The 22,279-nt window shown below is 30.7% G+C and overlaps 8 protein-coding genes across 8 annotated transcripts; 4 read left to right on the top strand and 4 right to left on the bottom strand.

Annotated features, from left to right (window-relative positions):
* Nucleotides 1-300: 300 nt before the first annotated feature.
* On the bottom strand, nucleotides 301-3,613 carry BX663DRAFT_447091 (salt tolerance down-regulator-domain-containing protein; the record flags this gene model as incomplete). Its single annotated transcript, XM_051523691.1, has 6 exons — nucleotides 3,559-3,613; nucleotides 2,798-3,449; nucleotides 2,269-2,723; nucleotides 1,999-2,177; nucleotides 1,716-1,936; nucleotides 301-1,622 (listed from the first exon to the last, which is right to left on the bottom strand). Coding segments are annotated over exons 2-6 (2,673 nt in total), but the record flags the coding sequence as incomplete, so codon positions are not given.
* A 1,426-nt stretch (nucleotides 3,614-5,039) lies between these two features.
* On the bottom strand, nucleotides 5,040-7,738 carry BX663DRAFT_528907 (phosphatase 2A regulatory B subunit-domain-containing protein; the record flags this gene model as incomplete). Its single annotated transcript, XM_051530200.1, has 12 exons — nucleotides 5,040-5,150; nucleotides 5,195-5,197; nucleotides 5,282-5,283; nucleotides 5,499-5,644; nucleotides 5,711-5,812; nucleotides 5,909-6,207; nucleotides 6,278-6,631; nucleotides 6,688-6,891; nucleotides 6,960-7,156; nucleotides 7,219-7,432; nucleotides 7,513-7,647; nucleotides 7,715-7,738. The coding sequence occupies 12 exons, from the start codon at nucleotides 7,736-7,738 to the stop codon at nucleotides 5,040-5,042; spliced, it is 1,791 nt and encodes a 596-aa protein (XP_051387071.1).
* A 403-nt stretch (nucleotides 7,739-8,141) lies between these two features.
* BX663DRAFT_494766 (Ribokinase-like protein) lies at nucleotides 8,142-9,846 on the top strand. Its single transcript, XM_051525546.1, has 7 exons — nucleotides 8,142-8,252; nucleotides 8,340-8,591; nucleotides 8,692-8,733; nucleotides 8,788-8,874; nucleotides 8,945-9,056; nucleotides 9,129-9,574; nucleotides 9,634-9,846. Exons 1-6 carry the CDS (start codon nucleotides 8,226-8,228, stop codon nucleotides 9,359-9,361), a joined length of 753 nt encoding a protein of 250 aa, XP_051387070.1. The 5' UTR covers nucleotides 8,142-8,225; the 3' UTR covers nucleotides 9,362-9,574; nucleotides 9,634-9,846.
* Nucleotides 9,847-10,058: 212 nt separating this feature from the next.
* BX663DRAFT_494764 (malate dehydrogenase, NAD-dependent) lies at nucleotides 10,059-11,436 on the top strand. Its single transcript, XM_051525545.1, has 2 exons — nucleotides 10,059-10,498; nucleotides 10,710-11,436. Exons 1-2 carry the CDS (start codon nucleotides 10,107-10,109, stop codon nucleotides 11,335-11,337), a joined length of 1,020 nt encoding a protein of 339 aa, XP_051387069.1. The 5' UTR covers nucleotides 10,059-10,106; the 3' UTR covers nucleotides 11,338-11,436.
* Nucleotides 11,437-11,887: 451 nt separating this feature from the next.
* Nucleotides 11,888-12,887, bottom strand: BX663DRAFT_494759 (cyanate hydratase). The gene is made up of 7 exons (XM_051525544.1): nucleotides 12,838-12,887; nucleotides 12,707-12,768; nucleotides 12,540-12,606; nucleotides 12,377-12,483; nucleotides 12,226-12,322; nucleotides 12,088-12,138; nucleotides 11,888-12,013 (listed from the first exon to the last, which is right to left on the bottom strand). The coding sequence occupies exons 1-7, from the start codon at nucleotides 12,841-12,843 to the stop codon at nucleotides 11,939-11,941; spliced, it is 465 nt and encodes a 154-aa protein (XP_051387068.1). The 5' UTR covers nucleotides 12,844-12,887; the 3' UTR covers nucleotides 11,888-11,938.
* A 3,557-nt stretch (nucleotides 12,888-16,444) lies between these two features.
* On the top strand, nucleotides 16,445-18,158 carry BX663DRAFT_426456 (general substrate transporter; the record flags this gene model as incomplete). Its single annotated transcript, XM_051522547.1, has 5 exons — nucleotides 16,445-16,517; nucleotides 16,647-16,766; nucleotides 16,857-17,350; nucleotides 17,418-17,496; nucleotides 17,569-18,158. The coding sequence occupies 5 exons, from the start codon at nucleotides 16,445-16,447 to the stop codon at nucleotides 18,156-18,158; spliced, it is 1,356 nt and encodes a 451-aa protein (XP_051387067.1).
* Nucleotides 18,159-18,386: 228 nt separating this feature from the next.
* BX663DRAFT_494754 (cytochrome c oxidase subunit VIb) lies at nucleotides 18,387-19,164 on the top strand. The gene is made up of 5 exons (XM_051525543.1): nucleotides 18,387-18,519; nucleotides 18,655-18,670; nucleotides 18,741-18,767; nucleotides 18,848-18,959; nucleotides 19,021-19,164. Exons 1-5 carry the CDS (start codon nucleotides 18,483-18,485, stop codon nucleotides 19,078-19,080), a joined length of 252 nt encoding a protein of 83 aa, XP_051387066.1. The 5' UTR covers nucleotides 18,387-18,482; the 3' UTR covers nucleotides 19,081-19,164.
* Nucleotides 19,165-19,322: 158 nt separating this feature from the next.
* BX663DRAFT_494750 (uncharacterized protein) lies at nucleotides 19,323-20,416 on the bottom strand. The gene has a single exon (XM_051525542.1). The coding sequence runs from the start codon at nucleotides 20,184-20,186 to the stop codon at nucleotides 19,464-19,466; it is 723 nt and encodes a 240-aa protein (XP_051387065.1). The 5' UTR covers nucleotides 20,187-20,416; the 3' UTR covers nucleotides 19,323-19,463.
* Nucleotides 20,417-22,279: the final 1,863 nt, after the last annotated feature.

Raw genomic sequence — 22,279 nt, 5'->3', positions numbered from 1 at the left:
CAGGCTATATTATAATAATAAATTATATATATATACATATATATATATATATTTATATATACATAGAATATGTACTTACTAAAGCATCTCCAAATAATTTTCCATGTACATTATCAGAAAGAACAGATGTCGCCGACCAACCATTAGACCAACTCATATTATTATTTGGCAGTGGTTTTTGTGTATCGTTTGAAAATCGTCTATCAGGAAATCCATTTGTAGGATTGTTGGTTGATAGTAATGATGCAGGTGCTGGTGCAGGTGCTGGTGGTGAGAATCTTATACCATTATTATTATTAGTATTATTAGTATTATTATTATTAGTATTGTTTCTTGGTTCACCAAATAAAAAACTTGAAAAGAATGAACGTGGCTCTGCTCCATCAAAAGGGGATATTTTCGTCACAGAGGCTCTTTTCACGGCATGTGAGGCTGCAAAGATAGGATCAGTGGATATGTCTTGTTGTAATGATGATAATGGGTTATTACTTGTAGTGCTAGATATAGTAGATACACGTCGGCCTGTCACAGGTTGTCCAATGGGTGTAATGGGTGTAATGGATCGACGTAATGAAGAACCATTAAAGTCAAGTGAGGGAGCTACTCTATTATTATTAAAAATACCCATAATAGAGCTATCAGTTAGACTAGTAGGCGATGGGTGATCAAGTAAGGAGGTATTAGGAAGTAGTGAGGATGCATTAGGTCCCTGTAAGATATCAAGAGGTGAAGGCATAAATGGAGGATGTTGAAGATGAGGAGGGCAAATAGGTGATGCTGCATTAGCTGTAGGCCCAACAAAATTTGGACGTGTTGAAGAACCTACAAGTGCTTCAATTAACACCTGCTGTCGACTCTCAGACTGTTGATGATCATCAGTAGGTATTAATGTATTAGAGATACCTGGAGGAGGACGTGGTGGTAAATGATTGACGTTATTATTATTCATAACAACATTTAAATGGGCTGTATTGGCAGATGATACAGGCGCAATTGGTGAAGTGGGGTTCTTAATGGTAACACCAACAGGCTTTGCAGATGACTTCAACATAGCAGCTGCTTCTCGCTCCTTTCTTTCTTTTTCAGCTTTCATCTTGACCATTTTTTCTTTTTCAATACGTTCTTTTTCTTCTTTTTCAGCTTTAGCCTTAGCCATTTTCTCCTGACGTTCCTTTTCTTCCTTTTCAGATTTGGCTTTGGCCGCCGCCGCTGCTGCCGCTGCTGCTGCTGCTGCTGCTGCTGCTTTTTCTTGACGCTCCTTTTCTTCTGCTTCAGCCTTAGCCTTTGCTATTCTTTCTCTTTCTAAACGCGCTTTCTCTTCCCTTTCAGCTTTTGCTTTTTGAGCTAACCTTTCTCTTTCAGCACGTTCTTTTTCCTCTTTCTCTTTGCGCTTTCTTTCTTTTTCTTTCTCTTCTTTTAACCTACGCTTCTTCTCCTCTTCTTTCTTTAATCGTTCTTCTTCTCTCTGTCGCTTCTCTTCTTCTTTCTTTAATCTTTCTTGTTCACGCTTTTGTCTTTCCAATTCTAATTTTTTTTCTTTCTCGCGTTTAGCAGCTTCTTCCTCTGCTTTCTTTTTAGCTTCAAGTGCAAGACGTTCAGCCTCTTGTTGCATTTTTTGCTGTCTTTTGTTTATGATTATTAATATTATTATTATTATTATTATTTTTTTTTTTTTTTTTTTTTTGTATTCGCTTATGTATCTGTTTATAAAATACCTTTTTTGTTTTTTCTTTTTTTCCCTTTCTTTCTGTTTTTTAGCCTCTCTTTCTTCACGAAGACGATCTTCTTCTTCTAATTCTTCTAAAAGACGCTGCTGACGCTCTTGTGCCACTTTTTCTCGATAAGCAGCAAGTACACGTTGTTCAAACATACGGGCAGCAAAGATTTGAAACATACGACGACCTTCTTCCATACGTTGTTCTTCAGTTCGTGTATCCTATTCCACACAAGAAGATAAGAAAATAGAATTTGGTAAATAAAAAATAGAAATCTATTTACCTCATCATCGTCTTCTTCAAACACTTCCTCTTCCTCTTCATCTTCCTGGAAATAGTTATTACTTTGGTCTGATGCACTATCCTCCTTTTGCATTCTACGTTCAGCAAGTCGCTCCATCATATCCAAAAACTTTTTACCGTCATTTTTTAATAAATCATCAGCAACTGTCAAAATACCACCTATAAAAAAAAAATTGAAGTTCACATTTTTAACAAACACATACATACATACACACGCATATATATAAATATATATATAAATTTGTTTTACCTTTTACTGTTAAACTATTTCCAAAACTGAAGTGATCACCATGATTTGATGCTCTTGATAGAGTGTTATGACGAATATGAGCCATTTCTTCAAACCGACTTCTTTGTGCGTAATTAGTCATGGCAGGTCTAGTAATGATTTGTTCATCATCAGAATACTCTTCGTCATCTTCATCGTCCTCTTCGTCATCCTCTTCCTCTTCATCATTATCTTCAATGTCCTCAACTTCTTCTTCCTCTATATCTTCCTCGTCAATATCCTCCTCATCCGCTTCATCTTCTTCATCTTCATCTTCTAAAGGATCCGTATCGTGGTCATACATTGGATCTGAAGGAAGATAGCTTGCGTGTAAAGGATTAATACTACCCCGTGTTTGTTGTTGATGATTAGCATACTGTTCAAGTTCTTCATAATAAGCATCATATAAAACTTCTAATTCATCTTCAATGGCAGTTCTAAAAAATGGACATGAAATGTCAACAAAAATATGTACATGTCTCCATTTGTATGAAATAGACATGTCTATTACCTCTTTTTACCACAGACAGAGCAATTACAACTATGTTTTTGTTGTTCTTTCATCTTACGTAATACAGCTTCTTTTTCGACTTTAACAAGGGAGCGTCTTTCTTCTTCACCTAATTGCAACCAAAATTCTCGAATCTTTTGACGCTCTTCTGTATTATTAGAACTTGACCAAAAACTGTCTTCTTCTTTAGCTTTCTTTTTATTATTTAAAGAAGAAGAAGAAGTCACTGACTTACGATGACCGTCTAGATGATCACCGTGACGAATAACATGATGATTCATCATGGCGTCTACCATGTCCACCTGTGTCTTTGTAATGTTAAGATCAGGAATATTTTTTGAGTTTTTGGATTTCTTTTTATGCTTTTTTTTCTTTTTGGATGCAGAAGTTGCTGTATTCGTGTTGTTATTCATATTATTCTCTATGGCGCTGGTGTTGTTGGGTATGTTTTTTTGTTGTTGTGGCACTTGTGTGGGTAACTGCATGGACTTCGTCATTAGTCTAAATAGAAAAACCCAGATATATATATATATAAAAAGAAACAAAAAAATAAAAAAAGAAATAAAAAAGGTCAACAAAGATTATTAAAATTAAATAAGAATAAATAAATAAATTCTCCCTTGCTTGTTTAACAAATTTTATATAATTATAGCTAATGTTTTTTTTTTTCACAAAAAAAAAAAGGGAGAGAAAGAATCATATGCACATTTATATAAAGAAACAAGTAAAAGAAAAAAAAACAAAACTTGAATAATAATTACCCTTTTCCTTAATTTCAAATTTTGTTTGTAAATTATATATAAATATATGAGTTATATATAATTATAGAAAAAAAAAAAGTTAAAAAAAAAGTAAAGGTTCACTCACGCTCTCTCTCAATTTCCAGCGAGAAGTTTTAGCCAATAAAATTTGACTGTGTGACGATTTTTATTTCAAACGGCACTTCAACATTACTGAATTTAGTTTTTGGAAGAATTATTAAATATCTTTGCCTATGTCTATGAAAAGGTAAATTGTTGTTTGTAAACACTTTTTAGCTTCCTCTTTCCTTGCCATATTAATTTAGCAATATTCATTATATCAATTGCCGCCTTTACATCTCATAATACTTTTTTTTCTTGTAATTCTTACAAGGAAGGACACTTATATACTAATGAAACTGTGGGTGCTAATTTTTTTCATCGCATCATAAAAAAATAAAATAATAAAAGCTGCATGTTTTTTTTTTTTTTTTTTTGGGGAGTTTTTATATTTATTGATCAACTATTAACCTTCTGCCTCATGTTTGTTTGTTTGATTGCTCTATATACAGTATCCCGATAGTACCACATTTAATTCCTTTTAGCCTAGCAGCATCGTCCTTGCCAAATAGACCTTACTCCAAAGACGACTAGAAATATTCTTTTTTTTTTTTTATTCTGGTTAATATTGACTTGTTTTATCTTAATCTATAGACAAATTGACCAATGTAAACATATTCATATGTGTATAATCATAATATCACTTACTTTGCCACTTGATTAGCTTACGGTTGCTGTTATCTTACCGTTGTTTCCCCTTGATACAAGTAAAATCGATGCTTTGCAGTAGCAGTTTTATAATTATAAAATTTTAAAAAATAAGTTGAAGGTTGACACATAAATAATATTACGAACTTGTTATAAACAATATGATCATTTGTCTTCAAAGTTGGCATACGAGTTTTAAATAAACTTGATTCCCGTCTTTTTTTTTTTTTTTGAATTAGTCTAGTATACTACGGTACTTTGTATCATAGTATTTCTTTATAGAGCATCATCGTTCCTCTTTCTTATCAGAACCTGTAGCTGCAATAAAGACAATTTTCTTCCCAGGATCAATAGCGATAATAGAGTGGTGGGGGGACATTGTCAACTCATTTTAAAGACTGCAGTGTATCTATTTTAGTTTTGAAGGTATATATGTGTATAGTTTTATCTAATCACAAACGCTTAAAATAGTATCATTTATGTTTACTGATGATGCTTCAACTATTATAGAACTCAATACAGTCTGTCTTTATGGACTCAAGATTATCTTTGCTGATATCTCACTGTACTTTATATTCATACTGTCCATTGACGGAGTGAAGGCTATTACTTGAAAGTACATATACAACTCAAATTAAAGTAAAATTATCCCTTCTTGTATTATTTATATACAAAATGCGTATAGACAATAACAATTTATTCTTGCAAATGTATTTTTATTTTTATTTTTATTTTTAAATAGAAGAAGAGGAAATGTCATTTATCTGACTACTACTTGTTGCTGCACCAGGTTTCTGACTAAGAATCTCTTCTAAGCTAATATGACGTGATAATTCATTAAAAACCTAATAGAAAAAAAAAGCAAAGAATGAATAAAAAGGAGCAATACATGCTAAAAAAAAAAAAAAAAAAAAAAAAAAAAAAAAAAAAAAACTAATATAATTTACAGTTTCATCTACTGGTATAATTGATTTACGTCTGAAAGATTGATATTGTATATTTGTATTGCTATCAAATTGCTGCATATCAGGATGAATGTCATCCTTTTGCTCAGTGACTACTACTGATACAGCTATATTTTCTTCTTCTTCTTCTTCTAAAGTACATTGGTCATTAAGAATTAAGGTATCTAAATCTTTTTAAATAATGAGTCACGAATAGTCATTTATAAAATGTCAATATAGATGTCATACCATTTAAAAAAATAAGCTGTAGTGATGTATCATCATTATTTGCTTCTTCTTGATTTTCAATTAATTGTTTAGGTTCTTTCATTCTTTCTATTTTATGTTGTAAAAGTTTCCAATTTGCCTCTCTTTCTTTTTGACGTATACGTTCCCTATGTTTTTTTTTATTTATTGTCATTAACATGTTACAGAATAATAGTATTCCATTATAGACTTACAGTTGTCTTTGATTTTTGTATTCATTAGCACATTCATCAAACAAGGCTGAGTCAATATCGATACAAAGTTTTAATGCAGTGTAAACTAGACTAAGAATTGTTCTTTTTTTTTTTTTTTTTTTTTTTTTTTTCAAATAAGACCGAAATAAATAAATAAAATAAAATAAAACAAAAATCATATCTTGTTATACGACTTACTTATTCCAATGTGTTTTTGATGTCTTGTATAAAGTAGGGAATATAATTGGCATAATAGCCTTCATATTTTCGGCCATTAGACTGACAATATAATCATTACTCCAATAATACAATGCTCTTTCAGATACTTGAAAATGAGAGCTTGCAACACATTGACTAATTTTAGTGAATAAGGGACACATCACTTGCTGAAATTCTGGTAGATCTATGATGTCAAGAATTTCTTCCATTTCATTTAAAAACATAACTTCCTTAGGGCTGTTCACTTTTGGCCAATAACGTAAAATACCAGTAACAACCTGTACAAGTGAAAGTATGATGAGTATATACATGTATGTATGTATATATGTATATATATGTATTGTATACCTCGTAAGTCAAATTTCTATCTTTCTCTAAAAATTGAACTACACAATAAGCTAATTGAGGATGATATAAGGCTAATGATTTTGCTTTGTGTAATGGAATCAATACACGAAATAAAAAGAGCTTATGTTCTTCCTTCAGAGGTAAAGCAAATCCATTAATAATACTTCCAAGAATTTCTAAAAATTCAGCAATTCCATTATGCCTCTCTGTTTCATATATAAATTCAAAAAAGATATTATTGATGGATCTTCGAATAAAGGCACGAAGATTCAAGAACTTCCCGTATATTCTGTGTAACGTTGTCTTTAGATAGTCACGTTCTCTAGGATCTTCAGAGTCAAAGAGATCCAATAACTTGACATTTATAGATATGTTAGTAATAATATATAACCATAGGATTGTATATATACCTGGTGTATAAATTTATGGTCAATGTGTTTTTTTGCATAATTAATATTAAATTCAGGGGATTCTAAAAATCTTAAAAAGAATTCATATACAGTTTGTAAGTGAGGCCAAGCTAATTCTAATACAGGTTCATCTTCCTCTGGATCAAACGCATCGCCTACTGGATTTACTTGTGGTGGGATTGGACGAAAAAGATTAATAGCAAACTAGAATTGAACCCATAGATAAGCTTCAAGCATATCTATTTATCTAGTGGAATGAATCATAGACTTACCATATTAATTATCTCTGGATATACATTTTCAGTCAAGACTCCTCTATTCATAGAGATATGATCCAAAATTTCTTGTAATGTTTGACGTTTAATTTCTTTTTCTCGAAGTTCTGCAGATGCATCACTAAAATCAAAGACTACTGTACATTGCTTAAGCTTTTTAATGAATAAATCAGGCCGCATATGACTTGGAACCTCTAATTATATATGCATATACATTAAACATTGTCACTATCCTTCTTTTTTTTATATAGAGTACCATGAAAAGCTGGTGTAGGTTCAAGCTTAATCTTTTCTTTTACATAGAAACGAGATGATTTTTGTCGTCGTGGGGTTTTACTTATTGGAATTTGATCTATAGGGGCATTCTTCAAACGATGATGTAAAGGACCTGTCTTTGGAGCATCACTCGATTTGACATGAGTATTATGCATAAAAGGCATACTATTGTTCATATTGATCTTTGTTTGGGACTAAAATCATTATTAGTCGATATATAACATACATATAAAAATAGACAAACGATTTCTTTTTTTTTTATCTACAAACTTACCGCTATCACATTTGATGAATCAATAATAATATTTGGTTTAGGCGAATCTGGTGGTAAAGGGGTGGTAACAGGAGCTTCTGTTTGTTGCTGTGTGTTTGATCTCTCATTATTTTTACTAGTAGTTGTTCTACTAAGCTGAGTTATATAAAATAATGTTAAACATAAAAAACATTATTATTACTATAATAAATATATAACATACGACTTCTCTCCATCCCCTGATCATGATTAATTAATCACAAAATGTTTGAACAATGTTATTTTCTCTTTTTTCTTTTTTTTTTAAAAAAAAAAAATTCTTTCTAAATAATGAGTTAAAAGTAAATACATGAATGTATATAAATATATATATATATATATGTATGTATGTATTTAAAAAAAAATCAGTTAAAAATTCATCTTTGCAAAGAAAACGAACAAAAGGGCATTTCATGTATTTGCGATGAAGTCGAACTTACAGTCACTTAAATATGTATATGTGAGTTTATTAAAGAAAGAAAAGGAAAAATAATAATAATAAAAAAGCAAGGAGTGCAACAACAAAAATAAAATAAAAAAAAGGGGGGAAGGGGCGTCGGCCTTTATTAAGTATTGGTATTATTTTGCCACTACTACTGCTGTGCTGCTGTATTTAGTTTTGTTTGTACCTCTTTTTTTTTAATCCAATCAGATTTATTTTTATTTTTTTTTTTTAATACCTATTATATAGTGTTATGTCCTTTCCTAATATTAGTAGACCTGTTAGTATTTCGTTTTCTTTTTTTGTATAAAAAGCAATAGATGTATGAAACAATATTAATAATCTATAAATGAATATTCTCAAATAGCTAATTGTAATTGGAGGCGTTGCGCTTGATATTACAGCTACCATAGGAAAAAATGGGCCATTAGGTTCTACTTTTTCTTCCATTTTACATACATCAACACCAGGCCACGTTAAACAAAGTTTAGGAGGTGTTGGACGCAACGTAGCAGAAGCAGCTTGGAGAACAGGAGGAACCAATGTTAAATTAGTGTCTGTTGTTGGTGATGATCTAGCTGGTCAATCGATTCAACAAGGAATGAAATCTGTTGGCATGGTAATGAGTATTCATCATTACATCTAATAATACTTAATCATCTTTTTTTTTTTTTTATCTTTTTAATTACCTTAACTTGAATGATATAATATTATGATAGACAACTGAATACATTAAAATCATGAAAAATAAGCCAACAGCAGTAAGATAAAAGGAAACTATGGCACGTGACAGTATATTTAATATATTTTAATAGGTTTATAATGCGTTACATTTTAATGATGGACAATTAATAGCAGCTGTAGCTGATATGAATATTTTTGATTCAATGGATACCACAAAAGTATATAAAAGTTTTTTTTTTCTTGTCCTATATCAAAACAATCATTTATTTTATAACTTTATTTGTCAAGATAATCTCGATTTTAAAGCGTGAAAATCCAAATTTTGTATGTTTTGATGGAAATATAAGTTCAAATATGATGAAAACGATTGCAGAAACTTGCAAGTTACTTTCGATACCAGGTATAAAATAGTAAAGAGTATTTACGTATTTGTTTGTCTTACTGTATTCCTTATTATTTGCTTTGCTTATAGCTTTTTTTGAACCTACTTCTGTACCAAAATCTTTGAAGCTATTTGAGTTTATCGAAACAACTCAGACCCAATCTATTCAATATACTTCTCCGAATCAATATGAGCTTGAAGCGATGTGTGATACAATTCAATCTCAACCTATCTTATCAAATAAGAATAAAACTTTCTTGGATTCTTCAATACAATTAAAGAGTATTAATAATACTACCTTTTGGAATAAAGTAAAGCCATAATAGACTGATCTTACTTTCAACACTAGATGCCCCTCGATTAGCAAATCATGTCTTACCCTATGCTATCTATTTATCCAATTATATTCCAAATATTATAACAAAATTAGGTGAAGACGGATGCCTCTACGTTGGAAAGAATTCAGTCATTGAATATTTCCCTCCTGAATTTATTCAAAAAAATGAAATCAAGAGTGTAACTGGGGCTGGAGATTGGTAAGTGAATGCTTTAAAAAGTAGTGCCTTTGTTTGTGTATAGTAACTTTATTATATAGTTTTGTCGGTACATTAATAGCAAATTTACAGAGATTTTCAAACAGGAATATATCTACTGATGTTTTGAAATTAATGATTCAAAAATCTCAATTATCATCTATTAAAACATTAAAGTCAAACAATGCAGTGAGTGAAGAGATTTCAAAAGATTTATTATTAACTGTAGTCGTATAAATCTTTCTCCACTATTAAATTAAAAGACAAAAAAAAAAAAATAAAATAAAAAAATAAAAAAAAAAAGCCCAGCGGATAAATAATAATTGTTATCAATAATGTGACTTATGAGTGCAACCAACCAACCAACCAACCTACCCCCGGAGGTTTAATATTTTTAAGGGAAGGGAGGAACATAATTCAAAATAAAATAACATTTGTGTCAGAACCCCGCGTTTATTTATTTATTTATTTATTTATTTTTTCTTTCTTTTTTTTTATTTTATTTTATTTATTTTTTTTATCTAAACAAAAAAAAATGTTTGCTACATCCCGCCTCTTCACTTCTATCGCAGCCAAGCGTGCCTTTTCTACCTCTGCTGCTAACCTTACCAAGGTCGCTGTCATCGGTGCTGCTGGTGGTATTGGTCAACCTTTGTCTTTATTATTGAAGGAAAGTCCTCGTATTAGCGAACTTTCACTTTATGATATTGGTAACGCACATGGTGTTGCTGCTGATGTTAGTCATATCAATACTGACTCCACCGTCACCGGTTACACTCCTAAAAAAGGTGGTTTAGAGGCTGCTCTTAAAGGTGCACATGTTGTCGTTATTCCTGCTGGTGTTCCCCGTAAGCCCGGTATGACTCGTGATGATCTTTTTAATACCAATGCTGGCATTGTTCGTGATCTTGCCGTTGCTGCTGCCAAGTAAAGTATTATTTATATGTTTATATATATTTTTTTTAAAAAAAAGAAAGAGGGAAAGGGGGGATATGGAATGGGTAAAAGAGATGGGGGGAAATATGGCAAAGGAAGTGAGAAAAGAGGGGATGGATGAATAAGTAAATAATATATTTAACACACTTTTTTTTTTCAAAACTAAATTTCTAAACATACCTTTTTTTTTTATTTTATTTAGGTACTGTCCTGATGCTCACTTCCTTATCATTTCTAACCCTGTCAATTCTACTGTTCCTATCTTTGCTGAAACACTCAAGAAGGCCGGTGTCTTTAATCCTAAGCGTCTCTATGGTGTTACGACACTTGATTCTGTTCGTGCTTCTCGCTTCGTTTCCGAAATGAAGCATCTCCAAGCTAGTGACTGTAAGGTGAATGTCATTGGTGGCCACGCTGGTGTTACGATTATCCCTCTTCTCTCTCAAACCGGTTTGAAATTTAGCCAAGAAGAAATAGATGCTTTGACTCATCGTATTCAATTTGGTGGTGATGAAGTCGTTGTGGCTAAGGATGGTAGTGGTTCTGCCACTCTTTCCATGGCTTTTGCTGGTGCTCGTATGGCCAATGCTGTCTTGGAGGCTACTGTAGGTGGTAAGAAGGGTATCATTGAACCTGCCTATGTCAAGTCTGATGTTTTGGCTAAAGAAGGTGTTGAATACTTTTCTACTAATCTCGAACTTGGTCCTGAAGGTATTGAAAAGATCCATGATATTGGTGAAATTTCTGACTATGAAAAGAAGCTTATCACTGAGGCTATTCCTCTCTTAAAGGGGAGCGTTACTAAGGCTATCGAATTTGTAAATAAATAAATCCAATATTTTATGTAATATTCTCTCTCCTTTATTATATTATGCCCTGTATATTTTACAATTAGCAAAATAAAAAAAATAAAATAAAATAAAATAAAATCTCATAAAAGAAGATATCTTCTGTTCTACTCTATTCAAAACTTGTTATTATAGATCATCACATGTAAATATTATTACTAAAGGCTATTCATTTTGGATAATTATTTTCTACTATCGTTTTGCTCAAGGGAGGGGAGGGCGGAGGTAGATATTATAACCTTTTTATTTTTGACGTCATATAGAAAGAATAACTTTACTATTACTTTAATGAAAGATATATGTTCATTCTTTTTTGTATACAGGTTATACAATATTACTCACTCAATAAAATAGAAGCCAGTTTATGAGATTGATAAGATAAAATGAATTACTATTTTTAGTGTGTAACATAGGGCATAAAAACGTGGGGCGTATGTAAATTTCAACCTATTACAGCCCTCCTCTTCTATATTATCGAAATTATACATGAAACAGATATATTTGAATTAAAATACACATAAATATTTATATATATATATATGCATTTATAGATGAATGGACATAATAGATTTCATATACGTAATTACCATCCTTTCTTGAAAGGTAAAAACTTACCATCCAAGGTAATCTTAACTCGATCTCCATTTGGATCCTCGACCTATAACAAGAACACAATTTTATTTTATTATTAAAATATACACGCATTTACATAGTTTTCCTCTTATCACCTACCTTATCCACATGTGCTTTAAAGTCAATAGCTGACATAATACCATCACCAAACTTTTTTTTTTTCATTATTTCATTTTGTTAGTAAAATACATGTATATATCCCCTTTTATTTTAAGAAAAATAAGGATTATTAGTTACCTTTTCGTGAATAACTGCTTTCAAAGGATACCCATAAACTTGTAAAATTTCAAAGAATCGATAAATTGTAGGGTCTTGAGGTGGAATTGACATTAAACTATGATAAAGCATTAGGAAGCCCCTTCTTTTATTATTATTATTTCTAGCTTACCCTCCTCTTGATGGGAAATAATGCGCTCCCATTTCTTCCAATAAATGCTGTGTAGGTACATTCAATATTTGTGATAATTTGATTAATTCTGCATCAGAAGGTTTGGCCTTTGAGATAAATAGATAAGATACTTGCTATTCTATTCTATCAATGTGTATATTACCTGTCCATAAAAGATAGCAGCTGCATATATTTCATCACATCCTAATTCTTTACCAATTTGTTCAAAGCTATTATTACAGTTAAAGAGTTTTAATTTTGTTTGGTTTTATTGAAATGATACGGATGCTATTTTATTTATTTGCGCTTTTTTTTTTGGGGAGCACTTGCCTTAATTTCAATTTGGCTTTAGCTTGGAACATACGTGTTTGTACTGCAGTTAATTTTGGATTCTATTAATCAATATACATATATATTCTATCAGTCCATTTATATAATTTTATTAGCCTATAAACACATACACTCATCTTTATTTTATTTATAAAAAGAAAAGAAAGAAGAAAAAAAAAAAGGGTAAAGAAAGAGGGAAAAGAAATCTAAAATAGCATTAGCCATAGTTTAGAAAAAAAAATAATTAAATAACCGCGATTTCTATAAATAATGCCATACAATGATAATTTCTTTGTACAAAAAATGTAATAGACACTCTCTACTAAATGTTATAAACAAGTATTCTTAAAACTTCTATGTTAACAAAAAAAAAAGAATGTATATATGCTCTTAATCATTCCCTAAATTTTGATAACTTGATATACACAATATAAAAATCTAAATATTGTATTTGGCTTGTATGAGCAAAGTATCCCCTTCTTAGAAGTAGAGAAATATATCAACTAGTGACATTATAACTATATAAAATATATACACATGTGTATAAGTGTGCGTGTAGGAAAATTTTGATTTTCTCCGAAGGCAATTTATCGTAACTCTCTCCATCGTCTTTAAAAATGAAAATTTGTTCAATAAAATTAATTTTGCATAGCTTTATATGCTGTATGTTAATCCGATCTAAGTTATAATTGTATAAGTGACTTTTTGCATGTTGATAATTACGTTTAATAATGGTTCATTAAATATACATCATGTAATCAACAAAGCCACGTGAGTTTAACTGAAGGAGATGGAAAAAAAAATGGTAGTTGCTTTTCGTTATACATTTATGGAAAGAGCATTCGTTATATTATAAGGAATTTTGTCACGTGAGATACAGCTACTCCACTAAATATCTATGTTAATTGTCATATTATCGTATAAAGAATAATACACAACAACATATCATCTATTATTATGCCTTTAATTGACTCACTCTAAATTCTTAATGTCTTATTTTTTTCTGTGGGAAAACTAAAGGGGTTTGTTGCAAATAATTAACAAAAGAGGTAATTATCGTGCCACACAAATATCTATGTGTATACGTACAGCAATCGTATAACTAAGTTTCCTTGATTTGAATAAAGAAAAAAGAAGGCTATTAAGATGGAAGAATTAGAGGCCCATTGATACTATTTATAGTAATTAACATATATACACACCTTTTTTGGAAATAGTTTGCATAATTTGAAAAAAAAAATTCGTACATTTTAGAATTTTTTAGCAAAAAAAAAAGTGTAACTTATCATGTATTTAAGAAAGATCAGCTTCTAATACATCTTTTTAAATTACTTTATTTTTTGCTCTACCATATACAATATGACTATATTCAAGAGATGGTGCCAAGTAGAAATTTCAAATTATCATAATTTCATAAACTATCTAATAAAGTCATATATGTAGGCTTGTTTAAAGCATAGGTGAGGAAAGATGTTAGAGCTCGTATCGAATGTTTTCCACAGTTTTGGTAGAGAGAAAAGAGAGTCCTAGAAAACTGAGTGATGAGATCCAGATAGGGATTATAAAGATGATTTGGTCAGCTTGTAGCTGTCGTTTCTAAGAACAGCTTCTAATATCGTCTCATGCTCTCAACCTCTATATTCAAGTAATTTAGCAGCTATATTATGTACTATTTTGATAAAAAAAAAAACTTACTTACATTAACTTGACAATAATGCCAATGTTATTGATTGGAGTAAAATATGACAGCGTGTATTGGATTCACATGCACTAAAGGATATGGAATAGGTACGGAAAGGCGCTGTTAAAGAACAGTTCCAATGGGGAACCGTTGATTTTGTCAAAAAAGCTGAATCTACTCAAGGTAAACGGTAAGAAATTTTTTTAATTCAATTTTCATAATCTATTCATTTTACTTCAATATATCTATTATAGAGCACACCTATAGTTCCCAATCGAGTGTTTCATCATTAGATGATCAGCCAACCCGGTCAGTGAAAACCCTGGCGCGTTCTAAAGTACAACTTGACCTCAACGATGATTTCGAGGCACTGCAAATAATGTTTTTCTTTTTCTTTTTTTTTTTTTTTTTTTTTTTTTTTTTTTTGCAAAAGAAAAGAAGGCAGTGGTAGACCGAGAGGCAGACCAACTATTTTAAATGAAGATCATGAAAAGCATTTAATTGAACTGATCGATCGATAAAAATCCTTCTCTAGTCTTGGACCAAATGATGGAAAGTCTAACTTTTTAATTTGAAGATCTTAAAGTTTCCAAGACGGCACTATATGATTTTATCAAAAATAAGTGCAAAATAAGCGTAAAGTGTACCTATTTTCATTCAATGGAAATAAACAGTTTGGAGAAGCTTTAAGGGAGAAAAGAATGGGTTTCAACGCTGGCAACAAAAAGATATGGAATACATGAGTAACTGTATATATACAGATGGTTTTGGTTTTAATATAAACATGAATTGTTCAATTGCTTGGGCCAAAAAAAAAACGCAAGCAATATCACTATCCTTGGTACTATTTCTTCGTATGGCGTTATATGTATATATATTTATATAGACAAGTTTAAGGTGCCCAAAAAGAACCAAGCCTTTTAAGAAAAGAAAAATTGGAGGAGATGCTGCACTAGCTACCAGTAAAGGTGGTACTGTCACTGGTTATTACTTCAACTTTGTGACTGCAACCTTGGATGTATTTGATTTGCATAAGCAATTTAAAGGGTACTATATCGTCATGGATAATGCTCCCATTCATACTCATCTGGATATTCAAAAATATATTGAGCAAAGAGGTTATTGGCTGCGTTTATCTTCCACCTTACTCTCCTGAGCTTAATCCCATTGCGCAATTTTGGTCAATATGCAAGGGTAAACTATAAGGAGAGAAGCTTTTAAAAGAAGAAACATTAACATCTAGAATTGGTAAAGCCTGTAATAGTACCTACTTGAGCAATCTACAAGACTTTTGTCGATATTCTGTGTCAAAATTAAGATTGCTTGTATGGGGAACTATGATACGAAAAATGTACCTTTTTTTCTTTTTTTTTTTCAAGTACGAAATTTTTTCCCAAAAATGTGCGAACTATTTCTGAAAAAGGTGTAACTATAAAGTAAACTCAATTACTTCATTTAACTTTGGGAATTTTTTTTATACTGTCATTCCGGAAATTAGTACTTTTGGGAACACACGCCTTTAGGAGAATTTTTATTTTACATGTTATAACTGTGTGTGTGTGTGTGTGTGTGTATGACTTTACTTAAATCGAGTTTAGGGTTAAGCATATAATGGGTGTATTACCTTCTTTCTTTTTAATATAGAGAGGAGGGGGGGAGATGTGTATAAAGACTGCATATAATGTGTTTTTTTTCTCTTTCTCTCTTTCTCTCTTTCTCTTCTTTTTTTTTTTCTTGCATAGGTTAATTAATTATAATCATTTACTTTTATTTTCATCTTTGACTTTTACAATTGATCCCGAACAGAGATTTAAAACTAAAAAATCTAAATTAATTGACAAATGAAATATTTTTCGGTTATAGCCACAACTATAGCATGTATAGGAGGCTTCTTATTTGGATATGACATTGGTTAGATATTACTATAAAAAAAAAATAAATGGTCAAGTCAACTTATTGTTATGCCTTATATTATAGGTGTTATATCAGGCGTGCTTGCGATGCCAACATTTCCAACCTATTTTGGTATCCAAGGTGATCCATCTACCGTTGCTAAAATGAAAGGTGATGTTGTATCTGTTTTACAAGCTGGTTGCTGTGCAGGTGCTCTATTAATTAATTTTCTAGCAGGTAAAATAAAATAAAGTATATATTCATATATATTCATTTCGACATGTAAATGAATCATATGAAAGCTTTTTCTTTTTTTTTAATTTCTAAAAAAACAAAAAATAAATAAATAACAATAATTATATACAGACAGATCAGGTCGTAAATGGTCAATTATTATCAGTACTTTTATTTTCATAATAGGTTCTATTCTTCAAGTTGTAGCAAAAAACCTTGCTACAATGATGGCAGGGCGATTTTTTGGAGGCTGTGAGTTTTATATGCAATATGCATGCAGACAATAGGAATAGCTTACATATTTATTTATGTATGTATGTATGTATGTATGTATGTATATAGTTGGTATTGGTGCATGTTCAATGTTAGTTCCGATGTACATTGCAGAAATCTCTCCACGAAAATTAAGAGGTAGACTAGGCACACTTTGGCAATTCTTAATTGTAGTGGGTATTATGCTCTCTTATTGGGTTGATTATGCTTGTATCCGACATATTCCTGTCAGTAATAAGCAATGGCAAATTCCTCTTGGTATTCAAATAGTTCCTGGAGGACTTCTTTTGATTGGTATGTTTTTCTTACCAGAGTCATTAAGATGGCTTGCTTCAAAGGGACGTACCGAGGAAATCAAAAAGAATCTGATTCAACTTCGCAACTTACCTAAAGATCATCCTGAAATCGCTGAAGAGCTTGAAGAGATTACTACTGCTGCTGAATTAGATCGTGCCTCAAAATCAGGTAAATGGACAGAAATATTTGAAAGAACCAATCGTCATCGTCTCTTCATTGGCGTTATGCTTCAAATCTTTCAACAATGGACTGGTAGTAATGCGATTGTAAGTAGTCATGCATGAAAATCGAATAGTGTATAAAAATTCTTTTGTTTAAATAATGTATGTATAGAATTACTATGCTCCAGAAATTTTTAGATCAATCGGGCTTAATAGTAATGAAATTGATATCCTTGCAACTGGTGTTTATGGTTAATATCTATATTTTATAAAATGAAGTCCAAGTTGTTTATTTATTTATTTCTTGTATTTTAATGATGTAGGAATCGTTAAAGTTGTATTTGTTTTGATTTCATTTTTTATGGTAGATACAAAACTGGGTCGTCGACAGACATTGATTATTGGATCAGCAGTCATGCTTGTTTCATTTTATGTCATGGGAGGTATGATCTTGGGCCTCCAAAAGGATAATGGAGGTATATTAGCACCTGGATCAAAGATAGATGCAAAGGGTTACGTTGCTATGGTTTGCGTCTATATCTTTGCTGTGGGCTATGAATTTTCATGGGGACCCATTGTATGGATTGTCTGTTCTGAAATCTATCCAACTCGTGTTCGCGCTATTTCTCTTTCAATAACTACTGCTTTTAATTGGGCTATGAATGCTACTATTGCCAAAGTTACACCTATCATGCTTGCCAACATCACCTATGGTACCTATTTCTTCTATGGAACTATGGCTATCGTTATGGGCACATTTGCCTATATCTTTTTACCGGAAACAAGAGGCCGCTCCTTAGAAGAGATTGACGCTCTCTTTAATAAAGGGATGGTTTTAGCATTTAAAGACAACTATAAAGTAGACAAAGAACAAATCAAGCGTGATGAAGAGGCAGGAATTTACAAAGAATAATGAAATCTTTTTTTTTTTTTTTTTTTTTTACCCGTACGCTACTTTGTATAAATCTATCAATACTATATTATATTGCTACTATTTTGTTGCATTTGTTAATAAATAAAAATCATATTCTTTTCATTGACCAATCATATTTCATGATGACATCATAGGCCCTGACTGAATTTAAAATAAATTATTGTTGTATTTTTTTTTTTTTTTTTTATTTGTTTTATTTGTGCCAGGCCCTCCCCACAAATACAGGAGAAAAAAAAATTAATAAAATAGAAACTCAACTCCTTCCTTCTTTGTTTTTATTTATTTGAATTACAATAATCAACAATGTCTGAAGCTACTGATGAAATCAAGTTAACCACCGGTAAATTATTCAATGACACGTAAATTAATTTACGAGAAGAATAAAAAAGAAAAAGGAAAACTAATATGTCAAAATACTTTCCTTTCATTTCCTTCCTTTTTCCCTCCTTTTTTTTTTTGTTTTCATTTTTTTTAGCTGGCTTCGATGCTCGGTAAGTAACTTCGGAATTACATTAAATGTATAAAGTCAAACGTAAAATTAATCTATTCCTGTTATTTTAGTTTCCCAAACACTAATCAAACCAAACAGTACGTTAATGTGCAAAAAAGAAAAAATAAATAAATAAATAAATAAATTAGATAAATGATTAACATTCAATTTCAAATAGTTGCTGGCAAAATTATGTCGATTATTACAAATGTATCAATGCTCGTGGTGAAGAGTTTGCTCCCTGCAAGCAATTCTACAGAGCTTTCCATTCTTTGTGTCCTAATGAATGGGTATGTATTGCGTTAAAAAAAGGAATAAAATATAGGTTAGCTAATTCATGTCTTGCTATAGATTGAAAAGTGGGATACTCAAAGAGAAGAAGGACGTAACCCCTCAAACTTTGAAATTTAAAAAGAAAATATATAATTATTCGTTATGCTTGTTTATAAATAAGTTTTCTTTTCATTCGTTTCTTTTCTTTTCTTTTTTTTTTTTCAAGGAGGCAAACTATTTGTATAAAAAGTATATTATATTAATCTGTAAATGCTATTATTATATGCCAAAAAAAAAACATACATACAAAACAAGAGAGAGAGAAAGAAAAAAAAAAGAGAGAGAGATAAATAGGTAGTAATAGTAATAATAGTAATAGTAACAATGGTAATGGTAAATAAAGAAGAGAAAGGGCTAAGGAAGGAAGGAAAGTAGGAAAGAGCTTCTTCTTCTTCTTCTTTTTTTTCTTATAAATATATACAATGTTTAAGGAACTTTAATTTGACAAAATTCTATTATTATCAAGTTGAACTTGTAATAAGGATACGACGTCTTTGCCACCAAACAGTACTTCCTCGAATTACAGTTGATTTAGGTCTAAATTTTGTTGTTGTATCCAAAATATGAGATAATTGAACTTCCTGTTCACTATCGTCATCATCATTCATATTTGTATCTTCGTCATTTTCACATGCACTTTTATCTATTAATTCTTTCATATATCGACTTTGAATCATATCTCTTTTCACACCTCCTAAACATAGCCTTTGTAGACCAGAACCAACTTTAGCTTGATGCCGATAAATGCTTGCCATTTCTATATTTACACGTTGTACAACAGAATCAAAGAAAGTTGAACCTAAGCATCGAGAGTCACTTAAACTAATTGTTTGTAAAGTAGGGCAATGAGTTACGATAGCAGTTAGGGTATCTTCAGAAATACGTTCTGTGTTATTATTAAATATGCATATTTGTCGTATCCTTTTGCATCTTAGTGCAATAAATTGCATAGATTTATCTGTTAATTGACGAGCGTTACCAATACTGAGTTTCTCTAGTGTTGCACCACATCGATCAACGAGAGCAGCTAGACTTGAATCATTAATAGGTGTATTCCCTATGATTTCAATTCGTTTTAGCTGTGGATTTGTTATAGCTAATTTACATAATGTAGAACTTTGAATAGTTAAGCAATTATTTAGGACGATAGATTCTAGACTTCCTGAGGTTAAATATTTGGCCATTTCATAAACTGAGTCATCTGTTCTAGGTGTATAAGAAACAAGTGTTATAGATTTTAATTTTGGACAATTATAAGCAAAGTGGGCTAAAGGAAGAAACGGTGAATATTTTGTTTCTTGTTGTTGTTGTTGTTGTTGTTGCTGTTGCTGCTGCTGCTGCTGCTGTTGCTGCTGGGGCTGCTGCTGTTGCTGTTGCTGTTGCTGCTGTTGCTGTTGCTGTTGTCTTTGTTGGCGTTGTCTTATTAACATTGGCAAAGGTAAAGGAGGTTTTTGTGAATGTTGAGAATAAAAAGAAGACGGATTGTTTTGTATATTTTGTTGCTGTTGTCTCATTACTAAATGTGCAGCAGTAGGAGGAGCAACTAAACGGGTATGATGAAAAGTAATTGTAATAGATAATAAATTTGGACATAATGAGGTGATCAAGTATATATGATTCGAGTTTAAAGCGAAACTATCGGAATGAACAAGTTCAATTGAAGTGATGTAATCGCCATATTGTAATGTAGTTGTTCGTCTAGATAATATATGAAATATTTCTTCAAAACCTCGTTCTCTTACAAATTTAAAGCTTGACCATAACCTTTTAACTGCTTCTATTTGCCAAACTCTTGAAACTAAAAGTGTAGTTCTTATATCTGACCGACTTAAAAATGAAAATATATGGTCGAGGCATGGTATAAATTTTTTATTATTATTACTCGTTGTAGATGATGATGTAATTGTAAAAGTATTGGTAGTTGAAAGAGTTTTTGCTCTTAATAAAGCATCTCTTGTCATATAAGTACAAAAGTGAGCAATGCTGTAAATATATATGAGTATATATATATTATGTATATGTATATATAACTGTATGTGTGTGTGTGTGTGTGTGTGTGTGTGTGTATGTATGTACGTATATAATATAAAGAAAAGAAACAATAATGGTAGAAATAATAATAATAATAATAGTAATAATAATAATAATAATAATAATAGTAGGGTGACTTCATTTTTGTTTATATTTTCTTTTTTGGAAACCTTGTCTTACAGTATTGTGAAATCATTTCTGTATATTTAAGCAGAAGAAGAAGGAATATAACAAAGTCTACGCTTATTCAATTTATGTATTTTTTTTATATATGATAAATAAGCTCATCATTATTCTCTAAGGTATTTTTATTTAATTTTATTTTTATTTTTATTTTTATTTATTTTTTTTTATTTTTTACTTTATTTTTGTTGATTTATAGTTGTGCTTTTTATTGAGTCATACGTAACTAACACTATGTAACTATCCAATTATATGAATACATTATCATTACCTGTTATTGGCAGAAAATTTGACGCACTTTTAAATAAAAATTTAGCTCATAATGCATTATTATAGATCATTGAATAGGTTTTTAAACATAATATCTACTATTTAAATCTAGATTCATCAAGGAATATAATATTGAATGTCTCACCTATTTTAACATTAGATAGATATTGGTGGTATATTATTTATCAGTAAACAGTATTTCTTAAACGAAATTATCTCAAGTCTTTTAATAATATTAACACATACTGATATCCTTTAAATCTTATTTTAATGTGGTGATCTATTTCATATACAAATTCGAAATTTCTTGTTTATTCCTCTGTTACAAAAAAAAATATAGAATATATTACTCATTTGATCTAAGCTTATTCAGCAAACTGCCTTACACAGGAAAACCTATAAAATTGTTTATTCATTTTAGTACATATTCATAGCCTGACTCAAGTAAGTTTTTAATACCATTATTCTGTTGGATATAATCTTATAGAAAGAACTCGTTTTTTCTTTTTTCAAGGTCGACAAACTTGTAAACTATTGTCTTGAAAGTCTTAAAGTTATAGAGTAGCTTGTAAGACTTTACGTTAATTGATTTGGTATTTAAGGAATAAAAAGCTTTAAATGGTTAAACTACACATTTTTTTTTCTTTTTTACTCATTAGTCAGAGTAGCTTTTCTGTGAATCTTGTTTTTTTTTATTCACAATCATTAGACTAGTCTCACATAACATCCTTTCTAAAACGAAATATTATAGGTAAAACTCTTTCACTCTTCTGCTGTGAGGATTAGAGATATA

Source organism: Cokeromyces recurvatus (genome assembly GCF_025118155.1).
Source record: "Cokeromyces recurvatus strain NRRL 2243 chromosome Unknown BX663scaffold_2, whole genome shotgun sequence".
NCBI classification, from domain to species: domain Eukaryota; kingdom Fungi; phylum Mucoromycota; class Mucoromycetes; order Mucorales; family Mucoraceae; genus Cokeromyces; species Cokeromyces recurvatus.
Note: the sequence above shows the minus strand (reverse complement) of the source record. Positions and strands in the feature narration are given on the sequence as shown.